The 18,967-nt window shown below is 43.7% G+C and overlaps 1 protein-coding gene across 4 annotated transcripts in view; it reads right to left on the bottom strand.

Annotated features, from left to right (window-relative positions):
• Positions 1–18,967, bottom strand: part of LTK (leukocyte receptor tyrosine kinase) — a 101,921-nt gene that overhangs the window by 41,832 nt on the left and 41,122 nt on the right. Inside the window, exons 2-6 of one of the 4 annotated variants that reach the window (XM_054068793.1) lie at positions 17,295–17,405; positions 15,042–15,197; positions 14,196–14,418; positions 2,600–2,739; positions 501–638 (exon numbers count right to left, since the gene is read on the bottom strand). In XM_054068793.1, the coding sequence (XP_053924768.1) occupies positions 501–638; positions 2,600–2,739; positions 14,196–14,418; positions 15,042–15,197; positions 17,295–17,405 (768 nt within the window). Of the gene's footprint in view, positions 1–500; positions 639–2,599; positions 2,740–3,495; positions 3,601–3,916; positions 4,202–14,195; positions 14,419–15,041; positions 15,198–17,294; positions 17,406–18,967 lie in introns of those variants that run through there. The other 3 variants (XM_054068795.1, XM_054068796.1, XM_054068794.1) reach the window with 3 other exon arrangements.

Below are 18,967 nucleotides of genomic sequence, written 5' to 3'. Positions count from 1 at the left end.
TAAATGATGCTTAGCACCAAACATACTGAGTCGGGGGATTTCTCTGTCATGATGTGCAAGAACAACTCTGAACTGGGATCTTGGAGAGACAGATTTAAGACCATGTTGGTTCCCAACACTAGAAAGATCATCAGCACCTTCCGCTGAAGGGAGGTTCAGACCTTGGGTCCAGAAGGGCTTTCACAAACAGCTGCAGACATGTAAATAAGGTTTTGCCTTTCTCTAAAGTAGCAGCAACCATGAAAGGCAGGTCATTGAACTCCTTACTGCAATATTAGGAAAAAAACAACCAAACCCAACCCCTAAATTAATTTTATCCTATATAGGGTAAATTTTCAGAGAGAATCTTGGTATCCAATTAATGTAAATAAGATAAATTAAGTCAGGAGGCAAAATACAGAATTAGTCTAGAAACTGAATAAATCTAACTTATTTTTCATTCTAAATTATTTCTTCTAATGGGATGAAGGTTCCCACTAAGTGCCATGCCACATACTCACCACACCTCACTCCTTCCTGTTCTTTCGCAGGGCAATCACTGATGAATTCACAGATTTGTAGATGGCTGACACAGCCTCCATGAAGGCAGGGGAAGGTAGAGCCTTTGTCATATATATAAAGGTCTTGGTTTTCTTTATCTAAAGGAAAAAGAGAAAGAAACCCAGAGAGGAGTTGTTGGAATGTGTATGACCTTTCATGTGTATCAACCTTCACACGGAGGGCCTCAGAAAGTGTCTTCTGGGTAACAAATGACACTAACCTCTGCTTTTTACCATGTAGGTTTCGATTCAGCCTGAGATTCCTGCAGATCACCTCAGGTCTCATGGAGACCAAATTTATTGCTCCTTTCTCTCTAATGCACATAATCATTTTTTTTTTTTTTTTAATGAAAGACCTTGCAGTTTCCTCGGTTCTGCACACATGACTGTGCACCTGACAGTCAGCTATGGTGTGCTGCACAACACTCCGCTGTTTAAGGCATACTCTTAGCTTTGGTCCTGACACACACATTGCTATGCCCTAATGAGAGTCACGCTTAACTGACACTCCTGCTGCTCACATACTTCCATGACAGCTCTGTGGCATCCAGGCTGTGAAGAGAGCTGCTTCCCCAGCAATTTAGCTCACTGTGCAGGCACTTTACTCCTGCACCCTAGGTAGTTTAATCAGATATACTCCAGAAGCATTTGACTGACTGCACAGGTACCCACGACCAGGCTGAACACGCTTTTTAAGTCTTTTATTTCCCCAAAGCATGACTCTTAATGCATCCAGCCTGTCCTGTGGATGTGTTTGTGCACAGGTCTGTTACAGACCTGGAGGTTTGTGTTGGTCTCTTCTGGACCTGCTCCCTTTTAGCAGAGAAAATTCCACAAAGAAATTCCACTGGGATTGTTGCTGCTCTGAAAAAAATGCAAAAGTTAGGAAGCCAATTCCAGAAGTGAGAGAAAAGGACACTTCTGCAGCAATTCAGGTACAAAGCCTGGAACAGTTTTTCTTCATGGCACTGTGTTGTGCTGGGTACGTGCCATTAGCTTACTTATGGACTGTTTGGGGGTGTTTAGCATAGTGTTTCAGGCTGTATGCATCCCCTCAAAATTCCATGATTGTCAAAAAAACTATTGTGTTACAAACATAATGTTTGTTAAATTAAAAGATTACTGACGGCAATACAATTAAATCACTTACATGCTAAAAACCAGCCTCATGATACATTATGAAACAGCTCTGTGAAATCAGGGTTCTTTTTTCACATTTGAAGCTTTTCAGATATACATTCAAAGCTATTTCTACAGTGTCTGCAAAGTACAGGCAATAGCATTATACTAATGCATGAACCCAGGAAGTGAAGATGATTGTGTCTCCAACCTGCAGGCTGCCTGTGCCGACAGACTCTTGTACTTCCAAGAAGCCTAAATGACATTAGCAAGATTCTGCACAGCTACTGAGGATCACATCAAAGGCATCCACAACAGGACTGTATGTGCCAAGTAAAACTGAGGATTTCTGACCTGAGCATTCAGTATTTTGGAAGCAATAATCACATTCCAGTTATTTTCATTTTAGGCAGAAGTTCTCAGTCTGGCAGTAGCAAAGAGACCCCATGGGTGCAGATCAATGTTTCCTTTCTTTATGGATTTGGAAAATGGAGCCCTAGTATGGGAAAGGCTTTCGTGACACAGGGTAGTCTTTTGTTCTTGATTATTTAAGAAAGAAAAATATTAAATGCTAAAATAATCTAAGCAAAGACTTTTTCCCATCCCTGTTGCTGGATGCAACATAAACCCTATTGTTTTCTCATAAAAAGGTCAAGCAAAGCAAATTTGCAAAGCGGAGAGTATTACTTAAATCAGGTCTATAATTCTAAGCTCCTACCCTTCCTTCAGAGCACACATGTACAGATGTTTGCACACACAAAAAACACATGCAAATGTGACCTTTGACAATTAAGCACTGACAGAAATCCCAGAGGAAACTCAGCTTTCATTTACCTCCCATATGACCGACTCCCTGATCACATTCACCAATTTTGGTGAGGATGCTGCTCTCTTTCCTGACTGCATTTGGTTGTTCAAAACCTGACTGTATTGTAACATACCATGAAAGCAGTTTCTGAGCTGCAAGGAACCCACTGCCAGTAGTCCAGCCTTGTGTGCTTCACAGTTTGAATACAGCAAAGTGATTTTAAAAGGTCTTTCTATTCGGCCAATTTGGGCCATCAGGGATTTCCATTTCATCCTAGAAGACAACAAACAGTTATCAAACATACACACAGCACACTGGAATCCATGGATTCTCTAGTATGAAAATTCTGCACTGTGTCAAACAGAACTAATAGTATTCACACAGGGAATAGACTGATGATTGTAAACTCCAACATAACAAACAGGTGCTGTTCAAGTAATGTTGAGCCTAACAAGCTCATGTTTGGTTATCTTTGCTGCAGATTCCACTACTAATGAAGAAAAGATTCAACCGTTCCCAATTATGCTTAAGTTAAAATAGGGCTTAAATTATCATCAGTTTTGGTCATCCCCCTCCCCTCCTAAAATGCTTTCCACATATATGGTTGTATTGTGTTTGTTCTTGCAAGTGCAGAGCAACCAAGTAGCTGCACAAGTCTCTGTGTCCCCTCAAGCTAACACTGACATTGTATGTTCTGGAAGTAAATGCCTAGCCCTGAATGGTTTTTGGTCTCATCAAGTGTGGAAATCTTTTTCTGTGCATTCTCCATCTAATATCCCAGCTTAACAAGCTAGAGTGCACCCACAAAGCAAGGAGAAGAAAAAGTGTTCCAGAAAATGCAGAATGTTCTGGCAATTTGCACTTCACCACAGGACAAATGTTATAGTCCTAGACAGCAAAGGTTTCTCAAGTGTGCAGCACTAGTGGTGGTTCAGAGCATGGAAGATGGCCTCACACACCCTACTTTTAAAGATGGTTGTTAGGCATTGAAAGCTTGAGATAGATACAAAATGGGAATTTTCTAAGTACCTCACTCAAATCAGTCTCATGGAAGTCAGCTATGCTATGAAATGACTTTCATTTGGGAAATGCCTTCAGCTGCCATGAAGTGATCATCTTCATCCAGCCTTTGTTCTGCACCAGAAACACAATAGAAGACAACTGCTGGACAAACACACCTTCACCGAACACAGCGTGAAAATCACAGACCAACTAATTTGCCACTTGCAAAAAACCCCAGAGCAACTTTAATTGTTTACGACCCTCTCTGCTTTTGCTTGCTACTGATTAGTTACCTAGCCCATTCTTCCCTCCAGAAGCCAACTATACACCTTTTCCTGATGAGAGTTTCTTACTACCTCTTGTAAGGCATCCCTTCTCTATTTGCAAGACCTTCTCTATTCGCAAACAGCAGGTCTAGGAAGGCACCCTCCCTTGTTGGTTCACTAACCAGTTGTGCGAGGAAGTTGTCTTCCATGCACTCCAGGAACCTCCTAGACTGTTTCCTTTCTGCTGTATTGTACTCCCAGCAGACATCCGGAAAATTAAAGTCACCCACAAGGACAAGAGGCAGAGATTTAGAGACTATCCCCTTTTTCGGCGACATCCAGCGGCAGGACGGTGAGTACTGCGGTGGGGCGGCCATCTGAGGTGGTGGGGCATTTCCCTGAGACGAGAAAAGCCTAGGAAAACCTAAGCGGGAGCGGGACGGGCGGCGCTCGGCTCCTGACACGCGGCAGCGGACGGTCCCGCGCGGTGCCTGACGGGAGGGGGCGGTCCCGGCGGATACCGCGGGAGATTTAAACGGTCTCTTGGGAGCACGGCGACTGGGAGCGCGGCACGTTATTACACAAGGGGCAGTTTGAGAGGAGCGAGGCAAAGAGGTGCGGGGCACGTTATTACAAAGGGGCAGTTTGAGCGGCAGTTCGAGCGGTCAGGGTGAGCAGGAAGGGCTCAGGGAGAGGCTGGTGGCGGATCAGACGGGGCAGCGGACCATGGTGGCTACCAGGCAGAAGATTAAAACTGCTCCGGGAGCAGCAGCGAACAGGATGGATGTTGCCACCCAGACAGAGCCTCAGTGGGTCCATGCAGCCACGCAGACCCTGGGTTGTAGGCAGTGCCCCCCTCCTACACCAGCCCGTGCCTCTGGCACCCGGCTACGCTTGTGGGAGCTGTGCGCGAGTCACAGAACTCCTTCACATGGTGGCAGAGCTGAGGGAGGAGGTGAACAGATTAAGGACTATCAGGGAATGTGAGAGGGACATAGATCTTTGGAGCAGTGCCCTCGCACAAACCCAGCAGGCTGCTGGAGCCAGTGCGGTGGAGCAGCTCGATCCAACAATCCGTGAGGCAGGGGGAACAGGAGATGGGGGATGGCAGCAAGTTCCTGTCCGGCGCAGGAAACCTGCTCCCCCCACCCGGACAACTAACCCCCAGATAGCCCTCAGAAATAAATATGAAACGCTGCAGGAGGAACCTATTCCCCAGGAAGAAGAAGATGGTCCCCACAGCCTAGAAACATTCCCTAGGCTCCAGCGTCCTCAGAAGGCCCTAAAAACATCCTCTGTCAAGAAAAAGAGGAGAGTGATCGTCTTAGGGGATTCCCTTCTAAAAGGAGTGGAGGGACCCATCTGCATACCGGACCCGCTCCACAGGGAGGTCTGCTGCTTACCGGGGGCATCAGTGAGGGACATCAATAGAAAACTCCCTTCCTTGGTGAAGGAAACAGATTACTATCCCCTGCTAGTATTTCAAATAGGCAATGATGACTTACAGCGCAGAAAGCTGAAAGCCATCAAAAGACTTCAGGGCTTTAGAGAGGATGATAGAGGGCTCTGGAGCACAAGTGGTGTTTAGTTTTATCCCAGTACTAAAGAATATGGAACAGGAGGTCAGGGACAAACAACTGATTAATGCCTGGCTCCGAGCCTGGTGTGAGAAGAGAGGCTTCGGATTCTTTGATCATGGGGTGACACACCCACCCCCAGGTCTTCTTACTAGGGATGGGTCATGCTTGTCTCCAAGGGGGACTAAAGTTATCTCTAAAAATCTAGTTAGGCTCTTAAATAAAGCTTCAAACTAGATGTGAAGGGGGAAGGGGAGGAGACCAGGCTAGTTGGGAATGAGCCTGGAAGTGGGACACTGGCGACTAAGAAATGGTGTGCTGGAGAAGACCACCAGTACACCACAACAGGGAAAGTGAGGGCGAGTACAAGTGGGGACAGTAAGGATGAAACTGGGTCTGTGGAATTAGTTATTCCAAGGACCAGTCAATCGAGAATGAACTCTCTTCCCTTTATGAGGGCTGAAGGTTCATCAGCCCAGCTGAAGTGCATATACACCAATGCACGCAGCATGGGCAATAAGAAGGATGAGCTGGAAGCTGTTGTAGGGCAAGGTGACTACGATGTCATTGCCATCACAGAAACGTGGTGGGATGACTCACATAACTGGAGTACAGCTATGTTGGGATATAAACTCTTCAGGCGGGACAGGAAGGGTAGGAAAGGAGGCGGGGTAGCACTCTATGTTAAAGAGTGTTTTGATACTCTTGAATTGGATTACGGTGAGGATGGGACCAAATGCCTATGGGTTAAAATCAGAGGAGCCCACAAGAAGGCGGACTTTGTGACAGGAGTCTGTTACAGACCACCCAGCCAAGAAGAAGCAACTGATGAGCTCTTCTATAAACAGCTGGGGATAGTCTCTAAATCTCTGCCTCTTGTCCTTGTGGGTGACTTTAATTTTCCGGATGTCTGCTGGGAGTACAATACAGCAGAAAGGAAACAGTCTAGAGGTTCCTGGAGTGCATGGAAGACAACTTCCTTGCACAACTGGTTAGTGAACCAACAAGGGAGGGTGCCTTCCTAGACCTGCTGTTTGCGAATAGAGAAGGTCTTGTTGGGGATTTGATGGTTGGAGGACGCCTGGGACTAAGCAATCATAAGATGATAGGGTTTTCAGTTCTAGGTGGGATAAAGAAGGGGACTAGCAAAACTATCACATTAAACTTCCAGAGGGCAGACTTTGGCCTGTTCAGAAGGTTGGTTAGCAAAGTCCCATGGGAAACAGTCCTTCAGGGCAAGGGAGCCCACGAGGGCTGGGCGCTCTTGAAAAATGAAATCCTAGCAGCTCAAGAGCAAGCCATCCCTGTGTTCCGGAAAAGGAGCTGGCGGGGGGAAAAGCCAGCTTGGTGGAGCAGGGAGATCTCACGATGTGTCAATAATAAGAAGAAGCTCTATGTGCTTTGGAGGAAAGGACAGGCATCTTGGGTGGACTACAGGGAGGAAGTGAGATCGTGCAGGGAAAAAATCAGGAGGGCCAAGGCCCAACTAGAAATCAAATTGGCTAAGTCTGTGAAAGACAACAAAAAGTCTTTCTACAAATACATTAACAGGAAAAGGAGGACGAGGGAGAATATCCAGTCTCTATTGGATGCAGAAGGAATAACAGTGACAGGGGATAAGGACAAGGCTGAGGTACTTAATGCCTGCTTCGCCTCAGTCTTTAATAACAAAGAAAGTTGTTCCTTCTGTTTACAAACTCAAGAGTTAGAGGAGCAGAATGAGGCTCCCGTGATCCAAGAGGAGGCGGTGAGAGACTTGCTTGCCCAGCTAGACTCCCACAAGTCTATGGGGCCGGATGGGATCCACCCAAGAGTATTGAAGGAGCTGGCGGATGTCCTTTCCAAACCCCTATCCATCATCTTCCAGCGGTCCTGGCTGACTGGGGAAGTTCCACTGTACTGGAGGCTGGCTAATGTGCCCATCTAAAAGAAGGGTTGCAGAGAGGATCCGGGGAACTACAAGCCTGTCAGTCTCACCTCAGTGCCGGGGAAAGTCATGGAACAGGTAATCTTGAGTGCTATCATGAAGCATATGCAAGAGAACCGGGTGATCAGGCCCAGTCAACATGGGTTTACAAAAGGCAGATCTTGCCAAACTAACCTGATCACCTTCTATGACAAAATTACTCGAGTACTGGATGGGGGAAAGGCTGTGGATGTAGTTTTCTTGGACTTCAGTAAAGCCTTTGACACAGTTTCTCACAGCATTCTGCTTCAGAAACTGTCAGCCTCTGGCCTGGACAGGCGCACACTCTCCTGGGTTGAAAACTTGTTGGATGGCCGGGCCCAGAGAGTGGTGGTCAATGGAGTTAACTCCAGCTGGAGGCCAGTTACAAGTGGGGTTCCCCAGGGCTCAGTACCGGGTCCAGCTCTGTTCAATGTCTTTATCAATGACCTGGATGAAGGCATTGAGTGCACCCTCAGCAAGTTTGCAGATGACACTAAACTGGGAGGAAGTGTGGATCTGCTGGAGGGTAGGGAGGCTCTGCAGAGGGATCTGAACAGGCTGGACTGCTGGGCCGAGACCAATGGCATGAGGTTTAACAAGGCCAAATGCTGGGTCCTGCACTTGGGGCACAACAACCCTATGCAGTGCTACAGACTGGGGGAAGAGTGGCTTGAGAGCTGCACGAAAGAGAAGGACCTGGGGGTGCTGGTTGACAGGCGACTGAACATGAGCCAGCAGTGTACCCAGGTGGCCAAGAAGGCCAATGGAATCTTGGCTTGTATCAGAAATGGGGTCACCAGCAGGTCCAGGGAGGTTATTCTCCCTCTGTACTCAGCACTGGTGAGACCGCACCTCGAATACTGTGTTCAGTTCTGGACCCCTCACCACAAGAAGGATGTTGAGGCTCTGGAGTGTGTCCAGAGAAGAGCAACGAAACTGGTGAAGGGGCCGGAGAACAAGTCTTACGAGGAGCGGCTGAGAGAGCTGGGGTTGTTTAGCCTGGAGAAGAGGAGGCTGAGGGGAGACCTTATTACTCTCTACAACTACCTAAAAAGAGGTTGTGGAGAGGAGGGAGCTGGCCTCTTCTCCCAAGTGACAGGGGACAGGACAAGAGGGAATGGCCTGAAGCTCCGCCAGGGGAGGTTCAGGTTGGATATCAGAAAAAAATTCTTCACAGAAAGAGTCATTGGGCACTGGAACAGGCTCCCAGGGAGGTGGTTGAGTCGCCTTCCCTGGAGGTGTTTAAGGAACGGGTGGATGAAGTGCTTAGGGACATGGTTTAGGGAGTGTTAGGAATGGTTGGACTCGATGATCCAGTGGGTCCTTTCCAACCTGGTGATTCTGTGATTTAAGTCAATAAACCAACCTCTGAAATGTCACACATGAGAAAGACACACTGTCCATTTTGCCATCTCTGCTGGGAGAACTGTGGCATCTATAGAAGAGCAAGGCCACTATTTTAAACCCCTACTTGTGTGAACTGGCAGCTCTTCTGAGTCATAGCCCAAAGGTCCCACGAAATATTGCAGTTTTGCACCAGAATATCCCAGCACTGAAATTTGACTTCATTTATAACACCACAGGAAAAGCTGGCAAGTATTCAGAGACTGCAAAACTGATAAGTAGCTTTGTATCATCCAGAATAGTTCTGTGTTTGTAGTCTCATCATCATCAAGGTACTCCCTTGCAAAGAAAGTCTCCACCCCAAGATCCAGTTGCAGCAAGATTCCTAATGCTATAAATAATTACACCCTTTTTGCTTGGTCCCAGTATCCAAACAGGGGCTAGTTGGTGCCAATTTAATTTTCTTAATGGAATCAGGAACAAAGCCCATTGTCAATCTAGCAGAAGACAGATCATTACAGCAGGCTTCCAGTTAAGCCAAGCTTGGCAATATCTTTACCATTGATTTTATGTCAAACCAGATCTCAAGTAATGAGGTAATATTACTCTTCTTCTAAATAGAGATGTTACAGTTGATCCATATTTATGGAAGAGCTATCAGTCTGACACCATTTTGAGAAATTTGCATGGATAGAGTTTGGAATTGCAAGCAATCTGAAGCTCACAGCAAGAAAATTCAAGATTCACTCTGTAAACTTATAATTTCAACTTTTGATTTTTACTTTCACTTTCTGATTTTCATTAGCCTCTCAACCTCCTTTGCCGAGCAAAAGTCTTCCTCCTTAACAATCCTTTCTACACTTTGCCTTTCCATATCTAACAAAGGTAACTAATAATGAATTTTAAGAAATATTATTTTAATACTAAGAACAATAATTTCTTCATTAAGAAGTGAAAAATTAAACAAAGCAGAACAGGAAAGTTGAAAGCTTGTCTGAAGTAGGGAGATTCACTGCATAGGCTAGTGCACAAAAATATGTATGCTAAATGCTTCTAGGCTCAGTCAATGGACATACAAATTAAAAGATTTACTTTTCTACATACAGGAATCTGTTGTCTGCAAGTCTTTGCAAACATCCAGTTCTAGCCATTGTACTTAAAAGGAAATAGATGAGAGAGAAGGACACATGACTACCTCTTGTTTTCACCAACCAGTTAAGAGGGTTCTTCAAAGAATGGCTTGCGTCGGAAGGGACCTTAAAGACCATCTACACACCCCCTTATTTGACCCAGTATATTTTTGGGTGCAATTTCAACAGAAGCATGAGGAGCAAGAAACCATACTCCCAGCTTAGAGTTCAAAAATCACAGTCCTCCATAACAGCTGCACAGCCTCTCCCTTTCTACCTGCATTTTTAATCTAAATGGCTGTGCTCGTTGTTGACAGTACACATTAGGCATTCTCTGAGGACACTTACCAGACTACCTTCTTTCAAAGGCTTCTATAGTCAGACACATAATTTTATGAAACTCAAGTGACCACAAGTATTTCTAGATGTTCAGATTAGGTACATGGCGATGTTTCCATGTACAACAGTAGAAGTTAAATAACTTTTGTGAGTAAAACTGTTTTAGTAGAACAGAAGTGTCAAAGACTAAGTTTCTATAAGTTTCAGAAACTGGCAGGGTATTTTAGCACCACCACCATCCCCCCAAAAGGAGGAAAATGAAAAAATCTAAGCAATAATTGTTTTGTGATGTTGGCTAACAGAAACCCCATGTATGCAAACAGCAGTGAACTTCTTTGCTTTTTGGCCAATGAAGACTATCATGGTTAGTGCCTTATATTTCAGTAAGAAAACAGAACAAAATCAACTTGGCTTATTGACCATGGAAAGAAAAATGATTATCCCTGACCCAAGTGATGCTTCAACTCACTTGAAACAAACTAGCTCTTTACTGATGACAACACTGAAATAATTGTAGTCAACAACAAACATAAGCATGTGAAACCACTCAGAACCAAAGCACATAGGACTCTAAAAAATTTTCAGGTATGATTTCTTCTGAGTTTGTGTGGTAAAGAGGGAAAAAGTGAGTTAAGCAAAACAGTACAAAGACATTAGATGTGACCTGAACAAGCACTGTTAACTGTAACCCTGAGAAAATGTGGATAGCTTTTTGAGGCAAGTTCCAGACGAAGTCCGTGGAAAGTGGGAACCCTTTAGGATGGTCTCTCCTCTTAACAACCAATATTGTTAAAATCTTAACCATAAGGAGAATGTTAATTTCAGACTACCTGCCTAGTAAGGCAGTTCAATCACTGTGTTAGAAATAATTTTTGTCTTGGCTGCATGCTTAAATTTTCCTGGAATTGTGCAGACATTTTTAAAAGTTTGCCTCTAAAGAGAGGGGAAAGGAAGGGTATCTGACCTAAACATGGTTACTAACTATGTTTTGCCTCTGTTACTTCCCCTCCTTTCTGCTTTAAATTAAAACAGGACTCAGTCACCTATGATCTTTAAAACCTTAAAAGTAAACATTCTGAGCTTACCAGGTCTTTATTTCATTGACTAAGAAAAAGTAATATCAGTGTCTATGTCTACTTCCAGTGAAGCTGCTTAAATTATAATAAATCCAAATGCCATCACTTTTAGAGAGATGATAATATTGATTTCATGGAGAATTGTTTTGCAGTGCTTAAATACGCTCAACATGTATGATCCATTTCAGGGACACTGTAGCTACTGTGATAAAAGCCTGATCTGGGCAGCTAGGTATATCAAAAGGGTATTTTACCAGTTTATATCGGGGAATGGAGCTCTGGCTGCAGTTGCAGAGGCTTTTTAAATATTCACAGAATCACTAGGTTGGAAAAGACCTCTAGGATCATTGAGTCCAACCATTCCTATCAACCACTAAACCATGCCCCTGAGTATCTCATCCACCTGTCTTTTAAATAAATACCTCCAGGGATGGTGACTCAACCACCTCCCTGGGCAGCCTGTTCCAGCGCCCAATGACCCTTTCTGTGAATTTTTTTTTCCTGATGTCCAGCCTGAACCTCCCCTGGTGGAGCTTGAGGCCATTTCCCCCTTATCCTGTCCCCTGTCACTTGGGAGAAGAGGCCAGCTCCCTCCTCTCTACAACCTCCTTTCAGGTAGTTGTGGAGAGCAATGAGGACTCCTCTCAGCCTCCTCTTTTCAAGCCTAAACAACTCCAGTTCCCTCAGCTGTTCCTCGTAAAACTTGTTCTCCAGCCTCTTCCCCAGTTTCGTTGCTCTTCTCTGGACATGCTCAAGAGCCTCAACATCCTTCTTGTGGTGAGGGGCCCAGAACTGAACACAATATTCAAGGTGTGGTCTCACCAGCACCGAGTACAGAGGGAGAATAACCTCCCTGGACTTGCTGGTCACACCATTTCTGATACAAGCCAAGATGCCATTGGCTTCCTTGGCCACCTGAGCACACTGCTGGCTCATACTGCTGGCTCATGTTCAGAACGCTGTCAACCAGGACCCACAGGTCCTTCTCCTCTGGGCATCTTTGTAGACACTCTTCCCCTAGTCTGTAGCACCGCATAGGGTTGTTGTGCACCAAGTGCAGGACTCGGCATTTGGCCTTGTTAAACCACATATCACTGGTTTCAGCCCAGCGGTCCAGCCTGTTCAGATCCCTTTGAAGAGCCTCCCTACCCTCCAGCAGATCAACACTTCCACCCAGCTTAGTGTCATCTGCAAACTTACTTAGGGTGCATTCAATCCCCTCATCCAGGTCATTGATAAAGACATTGAACAGGACTGGACACAGCACTGAGACCTGGGGGCACCACTTGTGACTGGCCTCCAGCTGGAGGTAACTCCATCTACCACAACTCTTTGGGCCCGGCCATCCAACCAGTTTTCCACCCAGGAGAGTGTGCACCTGTCCAGGCCAGAGGCACACAGTTTCCTAAGCAAAATGCTATGAGAAACTGTTGCAAAGGCTTTACTGAAGTACAAGAAGACTACATCCAGAGCCTTTCCCTTATCCAGTAGGCGGGTCACTTTGTCATAGAAGTTAGTTTGGCAAGACCTGCCTTTCGTGAATCCATGTTGACTGGGCCTGATCACCTGGTTCTCTTACATATGCTTTATGATAGCACTCAAGATCACCTGTTCCATGACTGAGGTCAGACTGACAGGCCTTTAGTTTCCTGGATCCTTCCTCTGACCCTTCTTGTAGATGGGTATAACATCAGCCAGACTCCAGTCAAGTGGAACTTCCCCAGTCAGCCAGGACTGCTGGAAGATGATAAAAAGGGTTTTGGAAAGTACGTCTGCCAGCTTCCTCAATACTCCTGGATAGATCCCACCTGGCCCCATAGACTTCTGAGTGTCTAATTGGGCAAGTAAGTCTCTAACCACCTCTTCTTGGAACATGGGAGCTTTGTTCTGCTCCTCTAACTCCCGGGTATGTACACACAGGGAAACCAACAAGGTTGGTTTCAAACCAACAAGGGCAGTTACAGGTAAAAGAGGGCATTAGAAACTGATCCCTGGAAATGCAACAGATTTTTTGCGAAATTGGCAGGAAGAAGGAGAAGGACTAGCCAGGAAGGAAGTGAGCAATAGCTAAAAGCAGGAGAGAGAGAGTGTGATCTGAGAGAAAATAAATAAGTTTTTTTAATCAAACTCTGCTGTCTTTGGCTGACCAGAATTCTTGGCTACAGATCTCCGTTGAAGCCTGGGGAGTGCCAAAGAATTCAAAGAAAACAAGAAATAGGACCTATTGCTTAAGTTCTCCACAGGAGTCAGTCAGGTGATGGAAACAAAAAGCTCTGTTGTGTGCCTGACCCAGGTTCTTACAAGGCAGACTGCAGCAAAGTGAAAACAAGTACATGGAAAATGGCGAAATCAGATGACATGTGGACTTTTCTCCTTCTTTTCCTATTGTGATTCATTCCCTTTGCCCATTTCTCCTCCTTACTGCATTCTGTCACACACAGGAATGGAAAAAGTAAAACACTATAAAGATCAAAGAGAAGACAATAGAGGGCAAGATCCAGGGTTGCTGCACTTTCTTTTTTGCTTCACCTCTTCTCACCTCTAGCCTGTTTGTCCTTTCTCTGAACTCTACAAATGAAGCAAATAGGATGGTCCTGAATTTAGCAGACAGAAATTACAAAAGAGGTAAGGTTAACTGTACCTCAAAATGAAAAATGCGCCTCTTGTAACGACAACAGGACCCCTTGAATACTTAGGGGTATCAGTCATGTTGCCAAGGCAGTCTTTGAACTGAGTGCATTTTACAGCTATAGCCTTAGCATAAGTGAGAAAGTCAACCACCAACCAACCACCTTCCAAATGTGAGGGAAGAAAACTGAATACTAAGAAATTGTACTTTTTGCAAAGGGGACAAAAAAAAATGGGTCTGTTACAGACACACAGTCAGGAAGTCACGTGCTTCAGTCCTAACAGTTCTACCTTCATCTTCTGCTGTAACAGCAGCAATGATCTCAATAATGGTGAAGATACACGTAAACAGTGCCCTGGAGGGACACCACCCTGCCCTGCAATTCGAAGTCTAAACAGCTGTGAATTTATTGTCTTACCTAGCATCTTCCTCATGGCCAACTCTCAGAGAAATTACTACATTTCTGTTTGTCTCCACATATCTGATTTCAACTGTGAACCTCTGGAGGAGAGGAATAGCATCCTGTGAATATATGGCCAGTTCCAGCAAACAAGAGTCCAAGCTCCCAGGCAGGATGGGGCTGTGCAGGCTGAACTCGCATCTATCTGGGAGTCTACTGGTGTTCAGGAGGAAAATATCCCCTGTGAGGAAAAAAAAAACAAACAAAACCAAGAGACATACAGTGCAGATGGAAGAGAGATAATAAGAGGAAAATGGAAAAGGAGTTTGAAGACGGCAATCATGAAAAGAGAAGAGCAGAGTGCACACAAAACCCCAAACCAGCAGAGAAAGGAGAATAAAATAAAAATGAGGGAAATAAGTAAAGAAGTGGCAAAAGGAATGAGAAGTGAAGAAACTAAACAAAGCAAAATGTTCAACAAAAGCCAAAGACTTGGCAAGTCAGACAGCAGACACATGGAGCCAGCTCTGGCTTGTAAAAGATGGAGTTTCCTAAGAAAAATCCAGTCTCTGTAAGCTTATCCTAAAACAGGGAGATACAATAGGAGTATATAAAGGGGCTGGCTGCATACAGGGTACATATGTACACAGCTTAGGCAGTACACATACATTTTATGGCTCTTAGTGACTCTTGTGCACAACTCCTAAGTGCGCTGTCAGTGGCCCAGAACCAGTATATGGCCATACTTCTAGTGACATATGCCTGAAACCTCAGCCTGCTGGCTCCTTTTGCTGCCACTTACAGCTGCTACCAGTGCCGGGAGAAAGAAGATGTCCATTCAAGGCAAACTGTTATTCTACCTACCTTCAACATCCCCTCGGGAGGAACTGTTTTCCAGAAGCATCTGCTGCCTTTCCTGAGACACCAGGACACCAATTGAAGATAACACCCAGTCTGGTTTTCCAAAATTGTCTGTAGACGTCATCCATGAACAGCTTGAGCCCATGATACAAGAGGTTTCTGTTATGAGAAACCAAAAGTTTCATTAATGCTTTCCCTAGTTCAGCAGGCAGGGGCCATGCAGGCACATGAATTAGCAGATCTGCAGTGTATGGGGACTGTTCCCCCAAACTGGAAGAGTTGAAGGAAAAAAGAAAGTCTGTATTCTGCAATAACAACACAGTCTCTGCATGGTGGGTGCAGAAACATGTCATAAAGTAGAACAACCCTGCAAGTTCTTGGCAGGTGTAGATCACCATCCTCCCACCAGTACCAAGACTGAGTTTACAGCAGTGGAAGGTCTAGCCCACATGTACATAAAATCCAGAATGAGAATAATACCTAGTGCAGCAAGAATATTGAAACTGTATGGATTTAGTGTTTCGGCAGAGAGGAACAAATGAAACTCTAAGGTCACCCTTCTCACAGCAACAGAAAGACAAAGTCTCAAGCAAAATAGCTCAGCAACACAAGCTTTACATATTTTTATTTGTTTAAACCATTTTGCTTTCCTTTAGCGGAAAGGACAAGATGGACAAGAACACCCTCTTAACAAACTCCAGAGTCCATTTGCAGCATAAGAACAATAGATCATCCTGGCCAGAATTTTTCATAATCAGCATATTATAAACCAGACAAGAAGTAATTCACTGTTCTCTCATCAATCTAACATAAACTCCCTGAAGGGATGTTAGCTGCACAAAGCTCTCCCACGCAGAGTGGGGCTAAATAGATATGGTGAGCTGATATTAACTTGCGAGATATTTATTTTCAGTAGTAATAATAATATTAGAGTAATAACTGGAGGACCCCCAGGCCATATAAGAAATAATAAGAGACTACACATATGTATATGGGATCCTGATGTTCAGTGGGGATTCAGAGCTTGCAAACATGAATTACATAATGTTATCCCTTTGGCAGTGCTATTCCTTCGGAGAAGAAAAGACTAATATAAAGAACAGAATTAAGGTTAGAGGTATAAAGAGGATAGGTGGTTGCACAGGCAACACAGGTGGGTTAGAAATAAAAAAAAACATAAGTGTCTTTTGCAGATTATACACTTTCATTAAACTTCCAGAAAAAAAGAAGAAAAGGAATAAGTATTTTTTGAGTACAACAGCAAAAGTAGACAAGTCTTCCTAATACTTAAAGTTAATTGTAACTACATTTTCATATAACAGCAGCCAGTGTGTAGGGGTGAGAGAAAGACAGATGTCAACAGTGCTGCACACCACTGTGGCTTGGGACAGCTTGTGAACCCCCACCTGAACACACATCCTCCCTAGCCCTGTCTGGCCTGTTGTCCACTGGAGGTTACTGCCTCTCTCAATCTACCAGTTGGGCCAACCACCTGAAGAGCTTCTCAGCTCACCTCATTAAATCCATACAGTTTAGAAAAGGTCTACTGCATTGTTCAGCCCAGCATTTTTAAACAGAAGACACAAGCAGATGAACTGCCAAATTATGCATGTACATATGCAATGCCACCTTCCAGCAGGGCACAGGAAGGAGTATATCAGCCACTCTCTTGGCTCTGCTGGATCTAGGAACAGAAATCTGTGCACAGCTTCAGGCTACGGTTTGATGTTTATGTAATACAGCTTTAGAGATCTCAATAGCTCAGAAACTCCACAGCTGTGTGAGACAAGGAAGGGTGCTGATCCAGAGCTGTTGTGCTGTTTCAAATTTATTGAAGTTTGAGAGGTTAACACAGTACCCACAGAATTACTGTCAGTAGTAGCAATATTTTTACTAGGTAAAAGTCTAGTAGGTTATACAACTTTTATTTCGAGAACTCCCAAAATCAGATCTGGTGTGCTGATGGAGATGATATTTTTTATTTTTCTGGTTTGGGTTTTGGCTTGTTTTGTTTTTTTTTTTGTTGTTTTGTTTTTGGTTTTTTTTTTTTGCTCTTTGGGTTTTGTTGTTGCTTTATGAGGAAATAAGGGACTCCCTTAAGGTTACACCAGCCTTTCTGAGTCATTGCTCCATTTCCAGTTGGAAAGCTAGCAGCACAGCTTTCTGGTAAAAAGTACTTGTGACTGCCAACATCTACGTTGCACCTAGATTCTGAAGAACAAATAAGGAGAATGTAAGGAAGAGGACTTGCAGTACCTGGTTTAGAAGGCTCATGCAATGACATCATCCTATTTTTTATCAGTGAGAGCTTCTGAGGTGGATTTGGTGAAGAGTTTTCTTCATGCGATTCAGAACAGGAGACAACAACTATAACAAAACAAAAAGAACCAGGGATGAGCTTGGTGTTCCTATTCAAGACTATGCCCCAGTACTGTTAAAAATGAACACACAATCACTACAGACCTGTTATATTACACCACCCTCATGACAGTGTACTGGTGTGGTATTGTCCTGATGATGTTTCAAAATAGCCCTACCACTTCCCAGAAATGTAACTACAACAAAATACTTTACATACTAATGTGTTCTTCACCATTCTTTATCCATTCCCATTTTCAACAGCATATAGCCTCTAAAGACACCGTACATTACAGTATTGCCCACGTTGCAGCGACTGTACATCTAGCTGCCTGCCAACAACTACACCTCTAAAGCATTCATGCTGGATGGGGCTATGAGCATCCTGGTCTAGTAAAAGATGTCCCATTGGACTAGATGATCTTTAAAGGTCCTATCTGACCCACACCATTCCATGATTCTATGCTTACAAGAGTTCAGCTGTAAAATATATCTTAGCTATATAATACATGACATAGATTTATCAGCAATCTTCTGAGAGGACCTGCACAAGTGCTTCCACCTTCACAACGTAAGAACAATGTTTCATCTGAATAACACTAATGAAACCTTTGCATCACTACACACATTCAGAAAATAGCTTTCCTTCTTATTGTCAGGAATGAAGTACAGATTTTCAAAGGAATCAGGTAATTTCCTTGTGTCTGATATCTAGGAATATGTCCTCTCTCCACTGCTCTATCTCATTAATCACTTTGTCATATATCTATAAAAACCTTCTTTGCTAAGTGACATTTGATTGTAATTGTGACATAAATAATAAGCATTTGTGCATGAGTGCTGATGTAAAGATTGGTTGTGCTGGAAAAAACAGCAAAATCCCAGAAGATATAAAAGGCCAAAGAAATTATTTTCTACTTCACCAATATGAATATTAAATCCAGCATGCCAAAATTAGCTGTTTTTTAATGCAGGTGTTGTTCTGGATCAAATTTTCGGTATTCAAAGCAAAACAAATTAACCAAAATTGTTATTCATTGTAATATTTCTGACAATCAATATTCAGTACTTTACTACTTGTTTTTGGAACAACTCACACCAACGTTTTTTTTATTTCTTTAACCTGTGCATGTGAAAACACACAAGTAGCAAACTAAGAGTGCAGTAATCTTTATTTAGGATTCTCCCTGTTTTTTTCTTTTCTAAGAATTGTAAATAAGTTGGTCAAAAGAACGTATTTGATTTCTAAAGGTGTACAAAGACAGAGAGGTACCAAATGGGTCGTTTTCAAGCCTCAGCCATGTGGGTTATGAATTTAGCAATATAAAAATATGAAATCATGTCAGTGGAGACAGGGGGCCTATTCACATGAACTGCAGCTGAGAAAAAGATGTATATACATGCCATTCATAACAGCTAAGGTATTTTTAACAGAATTTATTTGAACAGTGATATTTTGAAAACATACAGAAGGATGTAGAAAAACAAAAAATCCCCAAACATATGTTCATCTTTTTCAAACATACCACTGCTTTTAGATTTTCAGCAATATCTGGTCCAATTTTAAACTG

This window comes from Cuculus canorus, chromosome 5 (assembly GCF_017976375.1).
Source record: "Cuculus canorus isolate bCucCan1 chromosome 5, bCucCan1.pri, whole genome shotgun sequence".
NCBI lineage: Eukaryota > Metazoa > Chordata > Aves > Cuculiformes > Cuculidae > Cuculus > Cuculus canorus.
Note: the sequence above shows the minus strand (reverse complement) of the source record. Positions and strands in the feature narration are given on the sequence as shown.